Genomic DNA, 23,743 nt, shown 5'->3' with positions numbered 1-23,743 from the left:
TGAAGTCACCTAACTATGCACTTCTCAGTGAGGCACAACTCTTTTCTCTACATGCCACACATATTTTGGATTATAAAACTGTAAATGCTAGTTGCTCTATTCTCTCATTAGAAATGTGAGCTCCACACAGCTCCATCCTTTGTCAAATAAATGAGCTGGTGACACCATTACTCTCTCAGAACCGAGGCCATGGTTAAAAAGAAGGTGGTACAGGGTAAAGGTGGTAAGTGGGCAGGGAACAGGCCATGCAAACTTTGCAAGCATAAAATGGTATTGGCATTTATCTAAAAAAAAAATCCAGTAAAGGACTTTAGACAGAAAAGAGACACTATGAACCTATCTTTTATTCCTGTATTAACTCCTAAAGGGAGAATGAGTGGGGCAAGAGAGATGAAGAGGCTGGGAGAGCTCAGCTGGTAGGTGCTTGCCTAGCACACACAAAGCCCTGGACCAGTCCCCAGCACTGCAGAGACTGGGCTTGGTAGCACATGCATACAATCGAAGCACTCTTGTAACAGGAATCTTAAAAGGTTCTCGCCAGTTCCTCAGCTGGTCTTGTTTCCTCAGACTGCAAGCTTCTGAGTCTCATCCAAATGAATCTCAGCAGAACTGTGCTGCTCCAAAGCCTAAAAGCTTAACCAGCCAAATGCTGCTAGTTTCTGGTCTTCCAGCTTTGTGCCATCACTCCCTGGGATTAAAGGAGTGAGTCACTATGCTTGGATGTATCCTTGAACACACAGAGATTCAGGTAAACCTCTGCCTCTGGAATGCTAGGATTAAAGGCGTGTACTACCACTGCCTATCCTCTATAGTTAATATTGTGGCCGTCCTGTTCTCTGACCCCAGATAAGTTTATTAGCATGCACAATATTTTGGGGAACACAATACCACCACCACACACTCTTTAGGTTTTCTCTTCTTCACTTTTTTTTTTTTAATATATATATATTGGTGTTTTGTCTGCAAGTATGTATGCAGGATTCAGGTCCCCTGGAACTGGAGTTACAGAGAGCTGCGAGCTGCCATGTAGTTGCTGGTAATTGAACCCGGGTCCTCTGGAAGAGCGGCCAGTGCTCTTAACCACTGAGCCATCTCTCCAGGACTGCACTCTTTAGTTTTAATCTAAGCACCCAGAAGTACAAGGATATCCTTGACTACATATTAAGTTCAAGGTTAGCTGGGCTATATAAGACTCTTCCTTAAATAAATCTATGTCTATTCCCATCCTCAGATTAATACAGTTTTATCAATTCGAATGTTTAATACAAACATCTATGTCATAGGGTACACACCACTAACAGATACTTAAGTAAAAAAGACATTTGCTCATCTTATTACAATTTGATTTAAAGTTGCCAACATTGTCTTTTAAAACATAAGTACTTCTTTCCTTAAGCCTTTTCCCTCTGAAGAAACTGGGAAATAAAAATATGCTGATATAAAGACTTTAATCAAATTCTAATGATATAGGCACCAAAACATAATTCAGCTAGTGCTTTCAGCTTATAAAAATATACCTCTGCACAAGGTACATAAAGGTTAAGAGTTGCCCAACTTTCTGATATTCTGTAGCCACAAATCTGGCTGAGAGCTTGGTAGTATGAAGAAAGACATAAGTGAGAGAAACACTGGTGATTTAACCTCCCTGTTCCCTTAAGGACAAGCATTTGTCACCTTGACAGCAGGGTGAAAGGTTTGCTACAGTGTGCTTATAACAGGGCTCTCTTCCCTCCTCCCAGGGGGCCTGTGATTTCTGAACAGACATTATCTGAATGGATGAGGAGGAGGAGAAGGAGGAGAAGAGGTTGAGACCCACATAACTCAGCCTTCGATGGCAATGCTGCTCCAGGGACAGAGACACAGAGTTACCATGTGCTGCTCCTCCTTCTAATTCCAAGCTTGCACTAGAGGCTGGAGTAATCAACTCCATAAATTATCACAAACACTCAAACGGCAGCCCAGTTTACAGTACAGTTCCCATTGCTAACAATTACTAGAGTGTTAGAAAGCTGTCCAAGGAATGAAACACACACACACACACACACACACACACACACACACACACACGCTACAAATCTGTCATTTTTAAGGTTGATAATTCTGATGTAAAAATCTGCTGCAGGCTTAAATCTAACACTGAATTCTCAGTAACAATACATAACTCAAAGTAGCTGTAATATGAGCACGGCTCACAATTCACAAAAGATAACGGGATTTCTATACTTAAGTATTAAAGTACTCACAGTTTTGACAAGTGTGCAAGGGACATTTTTAAATGACAATCATCCATTTCTGAGCTGCAGTCCTAATTTAATTTCAAGAAACACAGGCATTCATTCACAAATTCCTGTGAGGCATGAAGTGTTGTCAATGATAGCATTTTAACTTTTACTTTAAAAATTATCTTCCCTGAAATTGGATAAAATTACAATTAGCCATTTCATTTAAATATTTACTTGTTTCTAAGTGCTGTTAGAGGAGTCAAATTATTTTTAAGAGAAAAATCAACCTTTACCATCATGAACTCTAATAAAATGATAGGGAAAGTTATAGACTAGAGAAAAGGTTCAATAGGTACAGTGTTTGCTATGCAAGCATGAGAGCCCACGCTCGGATCCCTAAAAGGGTAACACAGCAGCTTGTGTTTGTAAGCCAGTACTAGGGAGGCAGAGCTGGGTAGAACACTGAAGTTCACTAGCCAGACTTCCCAGCCATTTGGATGATACTGGAGGAATGAATACAGAGTGGAGGTTGGGTCATGGACAAAAGGATGCCAGAAGCTTGGAAGAGAACAGAAAGGGAGGAACTCCTGGTCTGTCTAAAAACACTTTTACACTGTTTAAGATCCAGGAATGCTTGCTAACTGACATGAGCCATGTCCACCACCATGCACAGCACCTCACTGACCAGCATTAACCTAACCAGACCTCACTCCCTTGTTCATGACATCACTGTCCCCATTTTTACATTCCTTGCACTTCTTGGCACTTCTAACACCAAATGTTTCAGATGCTTTCAGAGAAACTCCACCAGTGTAAATACACGAGGTGGAAATGACAGTGATGGTCAGAGATGAGAGATTTACCTCTCAGGATGTGCTGAAGCAAGAGCCGGGAGTGAGCTGGACCAACAGCCAATGAAGTTAAAGAGAGATACACAGGGCCCAGGGGTATTACTGTGTGTCCTCTCTACATGTGTAAAGTTTTTAACAGAAAACCTGTTTTAAACAGCCAGAGATTTGAGAAAAATGCCATATCCAGGCACTAGGCACAGTCTAAAGGATGACCTTGGTGAGGGGTGGGTAAGAGAGCTGAGGTGACTCAATTTCTAAAACATAATAATAATATTAATTATTACTAATAATAGTGGTAGTAATAGTGGCTACTTCCTGCTAAAGGGAACTGGTCAGAGACGTGACCTAATTTCACTAGATTAGAATCCACTATTCAGGGCCTGTGGCCTGTGCTTGTAACCTGAATATTTGGAGGGCTGAGGCAGGAGGATCACTAGTTATGGGCCAACCTAGGCTACATAATGAGAGAGTTTCATCATGATAGCTGGTTGTGTAGCTCAAGAGTACAGTGTTTGCCTAGCACTACCTAGCTGGAAGCCCTAGGCTTAATCCACAGTATAAAAAGTTTTACTTTTACAAACAAAAAGGAAATTCCGTATGAAGACTCCCGCTGTGTCAGGAGCACAGGCTTCTTAAACTGTTTTCTACTCATCTTTGAAACCAAATCAAATCTGTATACTACTAAAATGGATATGGTTTTTATTTTTACATAAACAACTAAATCTGAATATTTGAATTTTCAATGTTTTTCTGAGTTGATCGTATTTAGATTTTATAATCATCAATGCTAAGAACGTCATTTTGCATAAGTATATAATAGAGAATGGAACAGCATGTTTACGACCATTTTGGAAATTCTGTTCTAATTTCAAGTCAAAATTCACTTAATGATTTTTTTATGAAATGTCCAACAACTCAAACAGCAATTTTAAAATCAAACATTTGAGTAACAACACAATTCAAAGACACACTAATTTGGTACTTAAATACTGATGAGTGATTGAAAGAAAATAGCTAAATTTTGTTTTCTGTAGTTAAAATATTGTTTTTGTAAAAGCAGAAAACTTTATGTGTACAGTAAAAAATCCTGCAGTTGACCCCACAGAATAGCCAAGGTGTCTCAGGCAGTGTTTGATGTCATAGTGTTCCGTGCTGTGGTGGTATGCAAGGAGCAAAGTGAATGCTGTATGTTCAAGGCTGCTGGGAAGCCATCTGGGGAAGCGTGGGTTAATGTTAACAAAAGTACCACAGCCTTATTACTTTGGTTAATTTCTGATTTTTATTTTGCTTATTATTGTGTGTGTTTATGATGTGTGTTGAATGGGTGCATGCACACCATTGTATGCATTTTAGGTCAGAGGACAGCTTTGCTTTTACCAAGTGTGGTGTTGTGAATGGGAATGGCCCCAGGGATTCATGTGTTTGAATGCTTGGTTCACAGGGAGTGGCACTGTTAGGAGGTGTAGGTCCTGCTTGGGGTAGGTATGGCCTAGTTGGAGAAAGTATATCACTGTGGAGGCAACTGTGAGGTCTCATATATGCCCAAGCCACACCCAATGTGATAGTTCACTTCCTGTTGCCTGCGCAAAATGTAGAACTCTTAGCTCCTTCTCCAGCACTATGTCTGCCTGCACACTCCCATGTCCTGCCATGACTAAACCTCTGAAATTGTAAGTCAACCCCAATTGAATGTTTTCCTTTACAAGAGTTGCTGTGATCATGGTGTCTCTTCACAGCAACAGAATACCAAACTAAGACACCATGGGTCCCGCATTAAACTCATGTTGTTGGGCTTATAAAGTGAGCTCTTACCTGCTGGGCCATCACTACAGCCGCTATTATGCTGATTTTTTAATTCGTTTTTGGTTGTTGCACGTTCAGAAACCTTTTACTATTGCCAATTTTCCCCAACTTCCCAGATTTGGTTCCATAACCCCATATATTGTTGCAACCCACAGCCTGTAGCCATAGCAGTGGGTACATATCAGTGTCTGAACCACTGACGGAAAAGTTCTGCCTTCTCTTCTGCTCTTGGGGTTCTTTGTAAGACAACTTAAAACCCCTAGTCAGTGTTCATCAGTGTCTTCGTGGACTCAGAATGCCCTCTGATCAATCTTTCACTGCCTAATGCACCAATGGACACATTGCTTCCAGGCCATTTCTTTTAATATATCACATTGGGCATGATCTACTCCTTGTCAAATCCTTAACATTGGCTCACAGGGTATCAAAACTGAATCTACATACCATTTCAGCTAAATTGCCTGGCCAGTGAACTCCCGAAGATGCTCCTGTTTCTACTCCGCTCCAGTGTTGGGATTCTAGGGATGCCATACCATAACCCACAAGTTTTTTGTGTGGGTGCTTATATAACAAGCATTTTCCCATTCAGCCATCTTTAACCAGACAGTACAATAAAAACACACTAAAAAACATGAGGCAGTGTACACATGTGTGTGCATACACATAGATAGATGATAGATGATAGATAGATAGATAGATAGATAGATAGATAGATAGATAGATAGATAGATAGATGACAGATGATAGATAGATGATAGATAGATAGATGATAGATAGATAGGTAGATAGATAGATAGATAATGAATAGTAAATGACAAACTATATTAATAATACATGGCTGTAAAATAGTTTCTCTAAAAAGCATTGCTCCAGTGTCCTCCACTAGAACTTTCTGCAGTGATGAACTATGCTGAACTATACAGAACAGGGCAGTAGCCAATGGCTACATGTGGCTAGTATGAATGAAGAAGTGAATATTTAGCTTTAATTAATTTTTGTTAATTTTTTATGTGTATGGTGTATATGTGTGTGTAGGTAGGGGTGTGTGTGTGTGTGTGTGTGTGTGTGTGTGTGTGTGTGTGTGTGTGTTGTGTGTATGGTGTGTGTGTGAGTCTGTAGGTGTGTGCATGTGTGTGTATGTGTATGTGTGTATATGTGTGTGTAAAGGCCAGAGGTCAACTTGGGAACTTCTCCTTAGGAGCCATCCACCTTGCTTCTTTTAAGCAGGGTCTCTCACTGGCCAGGATCTCACTGACTTAGCCTGGGTAGTTTGTCCATTAAACCCCAGGGTCTACCTCTGCCCTTCATTGCTGGTTCTAAGTGCACACCACTACTTTGAAAACACAGTCTCTGGGGGGTCACACTCAAGTTCTCATGCTTGTTCAGAAAGTTCTTTACTAGCTAAGCTATCTTTCTAGCACTTAATTTTAATTATTTAATTTTAAATGGTTATGGTCTGTGGCTACTATGCTGGTTGGCACAGTTACAGGTGATGCAATATGGCAATCTCAGAGTCTCTCTGCCAATTGCCCTGAGAAGTACAGGAGAACTTTTATAGCAGAGACACGCAAGATCACCGGGAGACAGTAAAGAGGTTTCAATGTCAGTAAGGCATTAGGTACAGGGAGTTGATAAAAAGGGCAAACAATCTGCAATGGAAGCGGACACAGGTGAAAGTGACTGCTAGGCTCACCTATCTTGAGTGCCATCTAGAAAGAAGATCCTAGCTAAGTGACAGGCTGTCTGCTTCCAAGGGCAGCATACCCTTTCTGCAGCCAGACAGCCCCATTTCCAACTGCCTGACAGGATCACACTTGGGAAGTACCTCTCTATCTTGCTTTCTCTAATGCCAGGTTAGCTCCTTCTCTGCACATCTTCCTATGTGACATTAAGCATAAAGACAGAATGTGCGGACTCCAGTGTCTACACGTCGCCCACAGCTGTTTCTCCACTCTTAACTAACATGAGTATAGATTTGACTATCATTATCTTGTTAGGATTCACTGGACCTACTCTTTTGAGATGGAGCTTCCTAGCGGTAAATCTGAGAGGGTGTGCTACCTGTGTCCCTAACAGAGACACACTGGGGATTCTAAAACTGTGGGGTGATTCAGACAGACCAGAGAAAACAGGAACACGACTAGAAATACTCCACTCAGGGGTGAGATCATGCCATCACCAAAGCTAAGAAGGGAACTCTGATTTGGGAGTGTCAAGTGCAGATCTAACAGAGAAGGAAAACTTTAAGACATGTGCCCATCTACTTACAGTCCCCACCCAGACAAGGAAGGACGGAAAGCGTGGTGGCATCTAAGACATCCAAAAGACGCACAGTGTACTCTGAGATCTTCATTACTCCACGGTATATTTTTCATATCAAATGATGAAATCTTGAAAGGAGAGAGAGAAACAGAGACAGACAGAAGCAGAGGCAGAGACCAAGGCAGAGAAACTAGATATGGTGGAGATCTGTACCAGGGCTAAAGATGTGTTTTTGAAGTTTCTCCTTAGGGAGCCTTGGCACTGGTTTTTTGTTTGTTTGTTTGTTTTTGTTTTTTTAATATACTTTGGAAATTCATAAAGAAGCACAGGAGCCATTATTGCAGGAGAAGTATTACTCTCAAGCTGCATATTTGCTACTGCTATGCATCTAAATTATTTTTAACTACTTGTTTACATAAATGGAAGCTTTGAATCTTATCCTATAGCTAAAAAAATCAATTTTGACTTCCATAATTGACTTCAAACTGATTCAAAATTCTGTGGCTATTTAATGACTCACTTATCTCTGAAGCTGTTAAAGAGCCAAAGTTGGAAGCCTCTCCATTAGAGTTCCTCCTGTCTCTTCCCATTTCGCTCCTTGGTTTCAAGAGCCGGGAGAAGGGAGAAGGTAATGGAAGCAACTCTATCATTTCCTATTGGTGATTTTTTTTTTTTTTTTTTTTTTTTTTTTGCTTTTCGAGACAGAGTTTCTCTGTAGCTTTGGAGCCTGTCTGTCCTGGACTAGCTCTGTAGACCAGGCTGGCCTCGAACTCACAGAGATCCACCTACTTCTGCTTCCCAAGTGCTGGGATTACAGGCATGCACCACCACCGCCTGGCTCCTACTGGTGATTTTAATGACAGCAAAGACTGGAAACTTCGCCTTGCTCCATCTGTACACCTTGGCAGCCACTGAGCGGGAACTGCCTGGCTTCTGGTAGGTGACTCCCAGAAGTACAGATGTCACAGGAGATGGGTGATGGAGGGAATCGTAAGAAAATGGAGCCAATTTCTCATTACAAAACCGACGTTCAATAGTTATATATTCCTTCTTTGAGTATACTAAAAGTCCATCTCCTAGGGCAGGGGATGCAGCACAGCTGGTAGAGTGCTTGCCTAGCATGCACAGAGCCCCCAAACTCCACATAAAACTGGGCATGGTTGCATATGCCTGTAATTCCTGCACATAGGACGTGGAGGTAAGAGGATATAAAGTGAAAGTTTGAGGTCATCCTTGGCTATATAATAAATTTGAAGACAGCTTGGGCTACATGAGACCCTATCTCAAAAAAAAAAAAAAAAGATATATTATCTTGTTTTACTCTATATTATATAATTACATATTAATAAAACACATTGTTATATTAATATAATAATGTTAATATATAATCACTTTCTAATTTTTAATTTTTTAAATTTTTTGCTTCTATTTTTATCCTTTTAAGTACTTCTAAACCATTTAAATATGCATTTGAACTCTTTTTTTTTTTTTTCCAGAGCTAAGGATCGAACTCAGGGCCTTGCGCTTGCTAGGCAAGTGCTCTACCACTGAGCTAAGTCCCCTTGAACTCGTTTTTTTTTTTTATAACATCACTGAACTGGTTCTTTTTTCTTTGAGACGGTCTTATGTAACTCAGCCTGGCCTTGAACGCCTCACCCTCCTGCCCTCTCTCTGATAAGGTAAGATCATGGCTACACCACCAAGTAGAGCTCTTGAATTAATCCTTTCATTTTCAAGTTTACATTTTCACTTTTTCTCTAGAATACTGTTGGTTTCTTTTCCATACTATCTAAAATTTCAGCTTCCATTTGTCAATTTAATTTTCTGTCTCATGAGTTGCTAAAGAATAAGCTAAAAAATAACGCTCATTCACACTACAATCATGTATTGACCTATTTGTAAGTCTTTAAAGGTAGCAGTTTCCTATGAAAAAGTTTATGATATTTAAAAATCTATTTCAATGATAACAGCATATGTATTGATAATCCATTACATGGGATATTCTGCCTAGCCTACTTTAAAGGGGCCATTATTAGGAGAAAATCTTGCAAATTGATCAATATTAAATATAGATATAGTAATTAATTTTAATTCTCTTTCTAAATAAACACTGTAAATGTAACATATGGCTGCAACATGTTTTATTGAGATTTAAATACTTATAGTATAACACCTCCTTCATGTGGTAAAGAAAAATTTAATAGATATATGGTGAATAAAGTTATGGTGAGATTTTGTCAAATTAATTCAACATATAATTAAAACGAAGGACACATTTTAAGTGTGTTCTTCATGTGAGATATTCTAATGTTTAGATGTTTGAAGAAAAGAGATTAAAATCATGTTCACTGGGTGATTTCTGTTCATTTAACTAATAATTTTTTTTTTTTTTTTTTGAGCTGAGGATTGAACTCAGAGCCTTGCACTTGCTAGGTGAGCGCTCTACCACTGAGCTAAATCCCCAACTCCTTAACAGATAATTTTAAAGGTGCACTCCATGTCAGGTTCTACAAGCACAGATGGCAGGGGAGTGAATGCACAGTTTAAACACCCACTCTCCTAGGTCTTTCATTTAAATATGGGAGACAAATAATTATACAGTAATACTTTAGATCAGCAGTTCCCAACCTTCTAACACTGAGACCCTTCAATACAGTTCCTCTTGACGTGGTGACCCCCAGCCATACAATTATTTTCATTGCTACTTCATAACTGTCATTCTGCTACTGTCGTGAATCATAATGTAAGATCTGCTATGTGGATATCTGATATGAGATTGCTGTGAAAGAGTCATTTGACTCTCCCTCACAAAGGGGTTGAGAACCTGCTTTAAATAGTTAGAAAACAAGTCTTTTAGAACTTGCAATCTGCCGGCGGTGGTGGCACACGCCTTTAATCCCAGCACTCTGGAGACAGAGGCAGGTGGATCTTTGTGGGTTTGAGGCCAGCCTAGATCCAGGAAAGGCGCAAAGCTACACAGAGAAACCCTGTCTCAAAAAACAAACAAAACAAACAAACAACAAAACAACAACAACAAAAAAGAACTTGCAATCTAAACTATGGGTGGTGATGCATACTTGTAATCCCAGGATACACAAAACTGAGTTGGGGAACCCAGAGTTCAAGACCTATATGAGCTTTATAGTGAGACCCTTTCTCAAAACAAAACAAATACAATTTAGGTGGAAAGTCTTTCTGCTGTGGTTTGGATATGTTTGAGTGTGTTCCTCAAAGGCTCATATGCTGAAGTTTGGTTTATTAGGAGGCAGGAGGGTAAAGATGTGGTTCGACTTGGTTTCAGAGTTGGACCCTATGGGAGGCAATTAGGGTCAGATAAGGAAGTGTGTAACTCCCCGACTGACGAGAAATGGCTTTATAAGAAAGGGAAAGAGGGCTGGAGAGATGGCTCAGCGGTCAATTCCCAGCAATCACATGGTGGCTCCCAACCATCTGTAATGAGATCTGGCACCTTCTTCTGGCCTGCAGGGACATATGCAGGCAGAACACTGTATACATAATAAAAAGGGAAAGACCAGAAGAGATTCCTCCCAACACATACATCCCTCCTCCTTGTCTACTACCATGTGATGACCTGTTCTGCCCAAGGACTCAGTAAGAAGCCCAACCCTAAGTGTGGTCTCTGAACCTCGTGCCCCAGTGACCTGGAGTCAAAAATCAACCCCTTTTTCATAAAGTTACCTGGACTCAGTTACTTCATTATGTATAATGCAAAATCAGACCAATACATGTTCTAAAAGTTAAACAGGGCCAGGCGGTGGTGGCGCACGCCTTTAATCCCAGCACTCGGGAGGCAGAGCCAGGCGGATCTCTGTGAGTTCGAGGCCAGCCTGGTCTACCAAGTGAGATCCAGGAATGGTGCAAAGCTACACAGAGAAACCCTGTCTTGCAAAAAAAAAAAAAAAAAAAAGTTAAACAACCATTCCCAAAAGGCTGGAGGGCTGGTAAAGTGCCTGGTACACAAGGACAAAGGACAAAGACCTGAGTCCAGAACCACTAGAAACCACATTTTAGAAAGCCAAGCACAGCAACACACACGTGTATCCAGGTCTGCGGAGGCAGACTGGGGCTTACTGAGCAGCAGCCTAGCTGGATCAGACAGCTCCAGACAATAGTGCAAGAAAGAGGCAGAGCCATGTGCTCAAGTGCAGAGGAAAGAGGAGACTGTTGGAGCTTTGTGGGAAGAGGGAGAGACTCTGAAGAGCCAATCAGCGGGGAGCAAGCAAGAGCCACAGATGCAGTGGGCCATAGACAAAGCAATACAGTAAGCATGAGGTGATGCATCTAGTAATGCTGGAAAGACTATGAGAGGGAACACAGGATCTGTCACCTCAGCTCCAACTACCAAAACCCGAGGGGAATAAACACAGCTTTCTCCAGAGCAGACATGTAACTATCAGCTGGTGCTCTCCAGTGAAAAACCAAGACTACCTAAGAAAAGAGCTATATGCAAGAGAATGGCCAGAATGAAGGGAAAGAGACCTTGAGCAGTACACCAGGCATTGTTTCCAAGCACAATGAACATTCTCATTTTTAATTAGTCAGAAAAGCCAGCTGGGAGAAGTAAAGAAATACAGAAGAGAGAAGAGACCCATGCTGAGAAGACAAGAGCCCCTGGACAGAGTCGTGCTCACCAGTGTCTCGGGACCCACAGCGCCTGCACTGCAGGACACTCCAGTCTAGGCAGATGCTCACTCCTCTGCCAGCTGGGCCTATTCAGTCACTACAAGTTAAAACCAAACTAATCAAGGCTTTAGAATTAGAATAATACATTTCACTTTTAAAAAGCTCTCTAAAAAGCTGTGTTCACTCAAGTCCACAATCTGCCAAATAGGGACATTTTACTATAATTCATGAATTTACAAATTGAATTTCTAGAAATCAAAAGGAGGTTTTTACAATTCTTTTTTTTTTTTTTTTTTTGGTTTTTTCGAGACAGGATTTTTCCATGTAGTCTTTTAGTGCCTGTCCTGGATCTCTCTGTGTAGACCAGGCTGGCCTGAACTCACAGAGTTCCAATGACTCTGCCTCCAGCATGCTGGGATTAAAGGCATGTACCACCACCGCCCGGCTCAGTTTCTACAATTTTAATCTGTCTTCTATGCTCATCCCATTCTATGTTTTAAGTAATTTTGTCTTAACTAATTGTATTAATGTCACTTGTGATAACCACCATGAATACTGACCCAATTATTTCCAAGACAATGTAAATGTCACTTTGCAGATAGAGGACTGAGACTCTGAGACAGTTATAGGGTCTCCAGCAGAGGCAATGCTGAGCAGGAGATGACCTCCTTGACCAACGTTATCATGAGTAGATAAAGTACTCTCCAACTGTTATTAGCATCTGTAGAAGCCCCAGATGAATATCAATGGTTAGATATTCGGTTTTGACTACACACTGAAAGACAATACATGTGACTTTACATCAGGGAAGGACTTCATGTACAAAGGCAATGGAGAAAAATCTACCAGGAGAGTTGGATAAATCGGATGGACACATACAAAATTTAACTTTTACAACCGTAAGCCAAGTAACAAACCCTAGCCTGACACCCTGTAAACATGAACTCCAAATGGACCACAGACCTAAGTGAGAAAGTGAAAAACAAAACTAACAGCAGAAACAGAGGAGAAAAAACTCTTTGTGGCTTTAAGCAAAACAACTAAGGGGAAAAAAACACATGAGATATGAAATACAAATACAGATCAGTTTGATCTAATTCAGTCAATGTTTCCTTGTAAGTCACTCTTAATTTTAAAAAAAGGCAAGAAATATATGTGTATAATGTATATACACATATAGTGTATATGTGTGTGCATGTATAGAGGGAAACGACTTACAAAATAAATATATGATAAATGACTCGTGTCCAAAATAAAGACCTACACCCAAGTATAAAGAAAGAGGTGAGACTGGAGAGATGGCTCAGTGGTTAAGAGCACTGACTGCTCTTCCAGAGGTCCTGAGTTCAATTCCCAGCAACCACATGGTGGCTCACAACCATCTATAATTCAATTTGGTGCCTCCTTTTGACAGGAAGGCAGAACACTGTACACGTAATAAGTAAATAAATGTTTAAAAATATATTTTAAAAAACAGGTGATTCAATTTCTTTTTAAAATAGGCAAGAAATTTGAAGAGTCACCATCCAAAGAAAACACGCAGATGGCAAAAAAAAAGCATACACGGAATGTCCGTCCTCATTAGCCAGTAAGGAAACGGCAAAGGAGAGCCGTGTGACAGAGATGACATGCCTGTAAGGATGACTGAAATAAAAACTGCTAACACCAGGGCTGGCAAGGACAGGACAACTGGACCCTACGCACCCCTCTGGGAACTTAGCACAGCACAGCAGTTTGGAGGCTGCTGCTAACTCAAACACATACCTACCTCACAACCCAGCAATTCCATTCCTAAGTTCTCCCCAGATGTGGAATACACCTACATGAGATCTAGACACAAATATAACAACTTTCCACAAATCAACAAACACAAGAAACACACTGTCAGCTTTCCAGCACTCTAACAAAACAGCTGAGATTCTTACATTATAGAGGAAAAGTTTCCTTTAGCTGTTTTAGAGGTTCCCTCTGTGGTAAGGTACAGCCACTCTTTTTAGGTCTCTGCTAAGATGCTGGATGGCAGTGGTGGGAGGGGCAGCAGAGCACACTGAACACCTACCTCATTTCAGGGGTTCCGCCGTTCCCTTGTACCCTAGGGATCTCCACAATGTTCCTTCTAAGATTTGCAGCACCTCCCAACAGCAGCACTGGAGGGACCAAGTCCTTAAAACACAGCCCTGTGAAAGTCATCCAATATCCGAAGTACCCACACAACCCAAAGCTCAACACCACTCACTCAGCAAGCAATGCAGTATGACTTAGAAATGAGAAGGTTTGGTGATGTATGCAGTAACATGACAAGAACACAGGGGAGAGTAAGGCCACTCACAGGACTCCCTGGGAAAGACAAAGAGGGCATCCACTCGGTGGCAGTTAGGGCTGAAGCTGGGGGAAGAGCTGAAAACAAACAGGCGTGAAGGAACCTCTGATCAAACAGAAATCGCTTCACCCGAGGCCATGCCACCATTATACATGGGTACGTTTACCTGAACTCAGAATGAACATCCAACACGGGCAAATAGTAATGTCTAAAAGAATCTCTGTAGATGTGACCTGAAATTTTGTTTCTGCCAACAATAACAAAACAGAGTCAATGAAAGGTATTTACAATGGAAAAATAGATTAATCTTGGTATATGTCTGCTTTGGAGAAAGAGAATCAAGAAGATGAGAACCAAGTGATCATTAAGAACCAGAAGTCACTGGGCAGCTGGACTGAAGGCCATCATGCTATGCAGGTCTCCAGCAGCTTGGATTCAAATTAAGGAAACTTAATCTTGGTTTTAACCAACTGTGAGGGTCATATTCCTAAGGAGGCCCTTAATAAACATCCAAAATAATGTATATTTATTTATTTTTGTCCAAAAAGGTTTTGGGGCAAATACTTTTCCAGTTTGGGAATGATGACATTTTAAAAGTTAATAAAAATAAAAATGAAAGTACATGGTATTTGTTAAAGGGTAATAAAATAACTGCAGTCAATTGGCTAGTTCCACACTAGTAGATTTTTTTTAAATAGTAATGAAATCATTGCTTTAAAAAAATCCATCATTATTAAAATAAAAAAAAATTGCCTCAACCTCCACCAAAATTAGATTTATAAGTTGCTGGTCATCCCTATAATCAAATCTATGTCACAAATCTGCAAGAAAAACGGCTACTGTGACTAATGCATTTACTTGCTACACCAGTCAGTGCCATCAGGCCACACAGAGCATTGTGCTGCTAAAATGGACTAGGTAGACATTCTGCACACATTTTGATTAAATAACAAGGCCACTTTTATTTACACTGATTAATTCAGATGAGAGTTTGTTTTAAAACTGAATTCAAATTCAACTGTAGAGGGTCCTCTTTGTCAGCCACGCATCATCCTTTAGTTGCAGCCTAGCCAGACAGCACTTTGACACACTTGCCTAGTGCTGGACAAGCAGTACACAGAAAGAGTCTGGGAAAGAGACAGGCACCCCTCCATTGCTGGGATCCCTGATTCTGGGGTTTTCCTCATTTGTCCCAAAGGGTTCTAACTTGTCTCTGGGATTGAGAAATTCATACAACGGTGCTATCCAGGATCTCAAAGGACACAGGGAGGCTAGAGGGAAGCTGACTCACACAGGCAAACAGTTGGTTTAGTGCTAATTTCATCTTTCGCAGGATGGCAGCAGGAGGGAGGCAGCCTGTGCAGGCTGCAGACTTCAGCTACAAAGTTATAGCAGCTTTTTCCCATGTGATTTAATATCTGCTCCCCTAGTCATAACAAGATAGTTTTTTATTCATAGTGTTGCGGTGAAGTTTGAGCTTGAGATAAATTCACATTTTAAACGTGGGACTCATCTAACAAACAGCGTGCTGACACGACAAGACCCACAATGGAGGTGAATGCTGGGAAAGAGCACTGAGGCAGCCCCGCCATCCTGCTCTCCAATCTTCTATTGCTACTTTGTTTATACACATTTACTTATGTTTGCACTGGCTTCAGTGCCTAGAAAGAAGCCGTGAACTAACCGGCTCTGAGGACACTCAAGGGAGTTTAGTATCTCATGTGAAGGAGGAGATCTTGGGAAGAAGCTGCTGCCGCCAGCAGATATCTGCTGGGCTCGCCAGCTGATTGGAAACACCTACTGCTGCGATCCTGGAATGTCACTCCTCCAAAGCCACGTTCTCTTGGGCCTCTTTAGCCCTCACAGTACTTTATTGTCCTCCTGGTGTGTGAGCTGCTGCTATCTTTGGGCCAATTAATTAGGTAAGTCCTTTAGAAAGGACAGAAACCTAGCTCCCACAAAGCCCCCACAAAAAGGCTAAGATGGCATCAGACAGCATCTGAGGACTATAGCAGAGAATCCCTTTCCACCAGTGTGTTCAATAAGTGTCTTCATTCATGACTTTCTTTGTTCTTTTGTTCTGTTTCTATAAAAGCTTCATAAAAGGATGTCCATGTTGAATATGGAATTTGTGCAAATATAGGATCCATGGTCACTCAATTTGGCTTTAGAATAAAATTTATTCCCTGCAGGTGAGAATTGTGTTTTGCCTTTTGTGTTACCTTGTTAAATGAATCAATAGTATTGTTTTGTCGTTGTTATTTGTGTAAGCTGGAATCTACCCTGTTTGTTGAGACAGGGCTCTCCCTGGTCTGTAATTCAAAGGGCAGGGCAGGCTGGCCGGCCAACAAGGCCATGCATCCTGTGTCTGCAGTTCCCAGGCTAGGACTGCAGCACAGAGTACAATATCTGGCCCTTTAGGTGAGTGCTCAGGATCCACCTGAATCTCAGCTTGTGTGGCTTGGTGGACTGACTAGGCTACTAGGCTAATTCCCCCCCCCCCCATCAAGAGTATTCATTAAAGGAAAGCTAGTCAGTTGTCAGCAATCCAGCCTTCAAGACGCCTGTCTGTCCCAAAAGGTGCTCTGCTCCACTCTGTAAAGAGAAAGGTCTCTAAGAAAAGTGGTAAAGGGGAGTGCCACCTTTCAAAGTCCTGAGCTTGTCACGTCCTTACTACAAAAATGGATTTGAAATGGCATTGTATAGGGTGGCACTGAACCCCACCTGAACATGAAAATGCCTGTTTATTCTGACATTGGAATTTAATGAAAATCAAAAGTCTTGAACTTCAAAGGGTAAACCAAGATTCATCATTGCTTATCATCATTAATTACTGAGCAAAATGACCTCCTCCATATCCATGATCTAAATATACCCTAGACTTGGGTAAAAAAATAATAATAATAATAATTAAGTGCCTGGCCTCCAGCACTCAGGAGACTTAGGCAATAGGATTATGAGTTTGAGTCAGATCCTGTACAAAGAGAGGGTGGAGGAGGGGAGCGGGAGAAGAAGGGTAAAAGAGGAGGGAAGGAGAGGGAGGACTGAGTGCTGGAGGAGAAGGGGGGAAAGGGAAGGGAGGAACCATGACTGGCCTGCATTAACATGTGAGACTCTCCTCTGGTCTTGCTGACACCAGGTACACACCCAGTACACTAACACACATGCAGGCAGACACTCATACACATAAAACTAATAAATCTTTAAAAATGGTCTTCAAAGTCTACAAACACACCTCCTTCTGATGAGAATGTAATGTACAAGATACTGCTCTTGACATGTGTAGGTTTTACATGGGATACACAGACATATGCATTTAGACATCATCTTAGTTAGCCAGAGCACATGAAGCTACCAAATTCTATTCAAACCTCATCAAGAAGGAAGTCTCAAGTCACTTACTAGAGTCCACAATAAGAATAAGCTGAACAGCTAAAATGGGCGGAGGAGGGGTATATTAACATCTTAACTTCAAGCAATCCTCTGTGGCACAATTTCAAAATACTCTCTTAGTCTGAAATTTATGTAAATTGAATTCATCTATCATTAGTTATTACCAGTATAGCTCCATTTAGAAAGTTTTATATAACAATTAGTTGTTAAAATTACTGTGTTTTAATTAGACCTGGGACATTATTAAACTAGCTATAAATATGGACCATATTTTATTTGTTATACCCAGATGTCCAAAAAAAAAAAAAAAAATCAACAAAAACGCCCTTATGTCTTTCTCCAAAATTTCTAATAAAAGTCTTACAAAAGTTTCAGGTAATTGGAATTAACCTGAAATATTAATGATATCAGATTCTAATATAGAATATACACAGATTCTAATATACACATTCTCTGGTTATGAGTGATAATTTCTTTTGTGTATACATATGCACGTGAACACATACACACACAAGGAATGGTCACTCATAATGTATGGTGCGCGCGCGCACACACACACACACACACACCACACAGAGGCACACAGACAAGGATGATTACTCATAATCAGAGAACAGCCATTGATTCGGTGTATCTGAGAGCTTCTAGTGCCTGACAGAGGTAACTCCTTGGTTGTTTTTAATAGTCACATACAAAACCATCCAATAGCAGAGACTAGACCAACACCTAGATGTAAATTTACCTCCAAGCTGTTTCTACCACCTCACACAAGCATTTTCTTTGCGTTATCAACATGGTTCTATAGATAGATGATATGATACTCCATATTATGTACGTTACAGGGCAGGTTTCTGGTTCAGTTAATATTCAGTCAAGAGAGAATTCAAATCCACCCTGCTTTCAGTAGGGTGGCTACTACCCACCCATAAGCACCAAATTTCTTCATAAAGAAAATCCCTAAATAATAGCAACATCATTCCTTAGAATGAGTTATAATTCAAAACTTCCCTCTGTAGAGTGAGTCCTCTTGGTAATACCAACTCAAGGACCAATTTCTCATATCATTCCACTAAAGAAGTTCTTTCTCCAAACTTGTGCATACTTTTGAACATTCCTTATAAAAATATAAGAAATAGGGGTTGGGGATTTAGCTCAGTGGTAGAGCTTTGCCTAGCAAGTGCAAGGCCCTGGGTTTGATCCTCAGCTAAAAAAAAAAAAAAAAAATCAGAAGAATATAAGAAATATAGAAAGGATGCACTGGCTCTTGAACGTTCTCTTCAGTGACAGAAACCACGGCAAACTGTCATATTTTGCTGATGAGGTGTGACCGTGTGGCTGATTTCTCTAACAGGATATTAGTGGAGGGATGGTACTGGGATTATAGGACTGCTAATGTGTGTGTGAGTGTGTGTGTGTGTGTGTGTGTGTGTGTGTGTGTGTGTGTGTGTGTGTGTGTGTGTGTGTGTGTGTGTGTGTGTGTGTGTGTGTGTGTGTGTGTGTGTGTGTGTGTGTGTGTAAGACTTGCGGGAGTAGCTACAGCAGCTATCTTGGCTCATGAGCCTACCTTGGAGAAAGGAAGCCACATGTTATGGATGGCAGAGCAGGAAGACATGAGTTCTGTCCCATGAGAGAGCAAGTCATCACATCGTATTTGGATGAGACCTCCATGCATTCCATCAACCAAAGCCTGTTGCAATCATGCTAATGAATTGGAGGGTAGAATTCCGTGGTACATGGGGGCAAGGGATGCACAACCACTGCCGTCATTCTCAACCCTGCCAGTAATCTTCAACTTTGCAAAGAAAAAGGGGAGAAAGGGAAGGAAGTGTAAAATGAAAAAAGACTTCCGCCACTTGACCCTCTGCTGCTCAGGCCAGCTTGGGGAGATGCCCTTGGTCAGACCCTTGAGTTGAGTGCACATTGCCTGTACTGCTCAGATGACCACCATGTAGCTACAGTAACATCTTCTCTTTAGCTTCTTAACTTTGACACTGCTTGCTTTCCTTTTGTTTTGTTTTGTTTGTTTGTTTGGTTTGGTTTTTGAGACAGGGTTTCTCTGTATAGGTATGGCTGTTTTGAAACTCACTCTGTAGACCAGGATGATCTGAACTCACAGAGATCTGCCTGCCTCTGCCTCTCAAGTGCTGGGGTTAAAGGTGTGCACCACGGGGTTGGGGATTTAGCTCAGTGGTAGAGCGCTTACATAGCAAGCGCAAGGCCCTGGGTTCAATCCCCAACTCCACACACACACACAAAAAAGGTGTGCACCACTACACCTAGCTACAAGGCTTTCTTCTCCAAGGTGTCAGGTCCACAAGCTACTAGAGCAACCTCTTTGTATGCTCTGGACCTACTTGAAAACTACCTATCTGTGTGTGGCCAGATTTTCATAATTAGATACATTAAGGTGTTAAAACTTTTTTTAAAAAGTGAAGAAAGGAAGGACAGAAGACTAAGGGAACACACAACCTAGAGGGGAAGGAGCTAAAGGAAAATGCAGAAAAGCTCTGTGCAAACTCTCCCTATCTGCACCTGAGCACGCATGGGACACCAGTGGCCAATGTAAAGCTCAAACTACTTACAGCAAGCATTCTGTCCACAGTGGACAGTGGGTTTCGTTTTAGCCACTCACACAATTAACTCACTGCATTTTCTCAGTTATCATGGGCACTTTCATGAGTGAGCAACACAAGTTGGGAAGTCAGCTTCATAGAGGATATGTATGATTTCAAACCAAACCAAAATCAGCTTCTGGAAATTTTGAATTTTACACGTTATTCTGTTAAACAACTGTGACAATGTAGAAAGTAATACCAGAAGAAATTAAATAGTAACTTAATGAGATATTACTAAGTCAAAACTAAATAGACTTAAAAATCCGTCTCTGTGTGTGTGCGGTCTCTGTCTCTATGTATCTCTCTCTCTGTCTCTGTCTATCTCTCTCTCTCTGTATGTGTGTGTGTGTGTGTGTTCTCTGTCTCTGTCTCTGTACATTCTCTGTCTCTATCTCTCTCTAAAAGTCTCTGTGTGTGTGCATTCTCTGTCTCTATCTCTCTCTAAAAGTCTCTCTCTGTGTGTGCATTCTATCTCTGTCTCTCTCTTTTTGTTTGAAACGGGGTCTCATTATGCAGCTGAAGATGGCTTAAACTTGTGGCAATCTTACTGCTTCAGCCTTCCCTGTGCTGGCTTATAGGCGTAGCTACTAGGCCTGAACAAGAGGTTATTTTTAAATATAATTTATTACTTTGCTTCTAAGCCCAACAAAAATATGGCATCAAAATACAAACAACAACAACAGTAACAAAACCCAAACACGGCTCTGGAAGAATGGGACACACTTCAGTGTTTCACAGAAGCAGTGTCATCCAGAAGACAACGACTTCAAAAGCAAGCTAGCATTTCGGGAATTAACACTGGGTTAACAATGTGCTTTAAAGTTTGACCTGTCACTTAATGCAGACAATACAGAACACATTAAGCACACATAGTGGGTATTTCATCTAGATCCACAAGCCAGTTACATTCCACTGATCTTACTCCATTTCTAAGTCACCACATTGTAGGTCTGTAAATGTGTTTTGCACCTAAAACAGATATTCTAATTTATTTTCCTGAATTTAGTAAATTTGAAGGTATAAACAGCATTACTAAATACAGGAACCTTTTTCTATCTCTATTCTTTCAGAACACAAATCAAGTATTATGATAATTTATTTTAAAACAATAGACTCATAAGTAGAGTTTCTGTTTGCAAAGGTAGAACTGTATTTGAATCATTTTATTTATAATTTATACTTAAATCTCTAAAGCTATATTTTCTTGCAACTTACTCATGAATTATATTATTCTCATATCAATTTTTTTGTTATTGTTCCACAAAGATGTCTCAGACATATCCAAGATCATATGTAGGTAGCTTCTTTGACAGGGAAATGTAGAAAATAAATGACGTGTCAACCATAAATTAGCATTCCCTTTCTGACCAGCTGGGTCATGTTTCCTTTTCGAAATCCTCGGTCCCATGACACAAAATAATAATCATCTAAAAGACCTCATTAAGGGATCAATATATCGATATAACCTCTATAAGGGGCACATCGCATTTTAATTGATTCCTTGAATCCATTAATGGACTATTAAACCCAAGCCTCCAAAATATATTGCAAGAGAATATTCACTAGTGTTTACTTACCAATTTCCCTCAGGGAATAATTAAGGGTATGTGCAAAGATCTCAAAGAGCAAAAGAAGTTTAGCGCTTACTAAATCGTTTCTGCAAAACAATTTATCTTAAGAAAAATTAAAATAGGCAAAGTTAAACCATGTGTACTCACCAAAAAACTTCCAAATGCTGAATTAAATATTGCAGCTGCCTATGAAGAAAATAAACAGGAGAAACACTCACTGAAAGTGAACAGCAACAGGACGAGCAAAGATCCCTTTCCCTACTGTTCAAAACCTCAACGCTGACCCCACAGAGGAAAGTCAGTCACTGCTTTCCAAGATGCCAGTGGCCTCTTGTTTACTAAGACAGATGGCTGCAGCTTAGGATGTTATCAATGATGGGCCTCAGAAGCAGGCAGGGAAAGGCTTCAAAACAATATGATGGTCCAAAAGAACCATCGGACAGTAAATCACAGCTTGGTTGTTATTGATTTTGCTGCTAGAACTAGAAAAACCAGAGTTGATTTATACATAACAATGAGCATCACTAAGGTGGGAAACAATGAAACGAACATTAGCTGTTCCCTAATAATGAGCTGTCATCACCAGGTGACAGCTGTTGTCCCACACTTTAGCACCAGGGACAGGACAGTTGAGAGCAGGAGAACTATTGTTATGCTAATCATTTCTTCATTAGAACAAGCAAGAAAATGTGCAATTGGTAGCCAAAATTAAAGAAGAAATGATCGATTCTGCTTACCAAAGCATTCCCGAGGCCAGTGCAGAGGCTATCCACCCTCAACCAAGTCAGTCCCTGTGTTCCACGAAGCTACACGCCATAGTCCTGGGGGCTTTTCACATTACTCAGAATGGGGAAAACTTGTACATCTTATTGGATGAAAGAAAATGAGAGAAGGGAAAAAAGAAAGAAAGAAAGAAAGAAAGAAAGAAAGAAAGAAAGAAAGAAAGAAAGAAAGAAAGAAAGAAAGAAAGAAGGAAAGAAAAAAGAAAACCAAAACTAGGCAAAAGCCAAAAGCATGTAGAGAAAACCTACTCCAATGCCCAGCAAGTCCAGAGCAGTGGCGGTTAGTCGTTAGGGACATTCCCGGCCGCAATGTAGGAAAAGAGGCCATCAGTTTAGCAAGTTTGACTCAAGTCCAAGCATGGCTAGGCTGTCCCTGAAAATGCCTTCTGCTCCACGGGAGGATGCAATGGGAGTGAATGGCTAATGAGATCACCGGCTCCAGAGAGCTTGGCTCTCTCATGCCACTTCATAATTAATTCAAAGCTTTGATAATTTCATTAGATTTCTCCTTTGCTGATCCTATCAATAAAAGATGGCACTGGACCCCAGCTCTTCTGTGGCATGAACACAGGCGACAACCATAGGCCAGGGAAACCCTTGCTTCTTGACAGAGACAGTGGCATATGGCTCTCTGTGTTGTACTGGGAGAGATGAGGAAGGAGGGAGAAAAAGATTCACCTATATAAAATATTACAAATGACAATTATAAACTATAGCAACATATTTTAGGCATCTCCCTAGAATTCCATTATGGACAATTGCAGGAAAGTTTCACACACAGAAAAAAATAAAAGGGGGTACAAGTGGGTTGTGGTCAGAGCAACAGGGAACACCGGCTGCACTTTATGCTTAAGATAGATTTAGCTTATTCAAAGAAAGAAACAAGCTTCCCACTGGAGCTCCTCCTTGCAAATCATCTTCAGACCTTCTCCTAAGCTTCTACCAGGAGCAAGTACGCCTGCCCGGCACTTACCGAATGTGGGTTACTACAAGCAGAGCACACAAGTCCAAGTTAAAGCACTGACAGACCTCCAACCCAGTCACCCCTGCTGGCTGGCCTCTGTGATCCAAACCTAAGTCATGCTTCATGGGGATGGGGCCACGGGGAGACGGCACCAGCCACCTCCTTAACTGTGCTCTGATTGTGGGGAAGATCTGGATTCTCTGCTATGCCATCCACCCAGGCAGTGAAATCAACAAACTTTTGTGAAGTTTGTTTGAAGAGTCCCAGGTGCTCCAATGGCCTGATGAAGCTAGATACTGACCCCAATCTTAGGCTC

At 40.9% G+C, this 23,743-nt stretch overlaps 1 protein-coding gene across 8 annotated transcripts in view; it reads right to left on the bottom strand.

The window, feature by feature from the left end:
- Slc10a7 (solute carrier family 10 member 7) overlaps nt 1-23,743 on the bottom strand; it is a 254,156-nt gene that overhangs the window by 155,343 nt on the left and 75,070 nt on the right. For 7 of the 8 annotated variants that reach the window (XM_036187490.1, XM_036187492.1, XM_036187488.1 and 4 more), the window contains exon 5: nt 21,829-21,867. The exons of the other annotated variant lie outside the window; for it this stretch is intronic. In XM_036187490.1, the coding sequence (XP_036043383.1) occupies nt 21,829-21,867 (39 nt within the window). The remainder of the gene's footprint in view (nt 1-21,828; nt 21,868-23,743) is intronic. 8 annotated transcript variants of the gene reach the window in all.

Source organism: Onychomys torridus, chromosome 5 (assembly GCF_903995425.1).
Source record: "Onychomys torridus chromosome 5, mOncTor1.1, whole genome shotgun sequence".
Classification (NCBI taxonomy): domain Eukaryota; kingdom Metazoa; phylum Chordata; class Mammalia; order Rodentia; family Cricetidae; genus Onychomys; species Onychomys torridus.
Note: the sequence above shows the minus strand (reverse complement) of the source record. Positions and strands in the feature narration are given on the sequence as shown.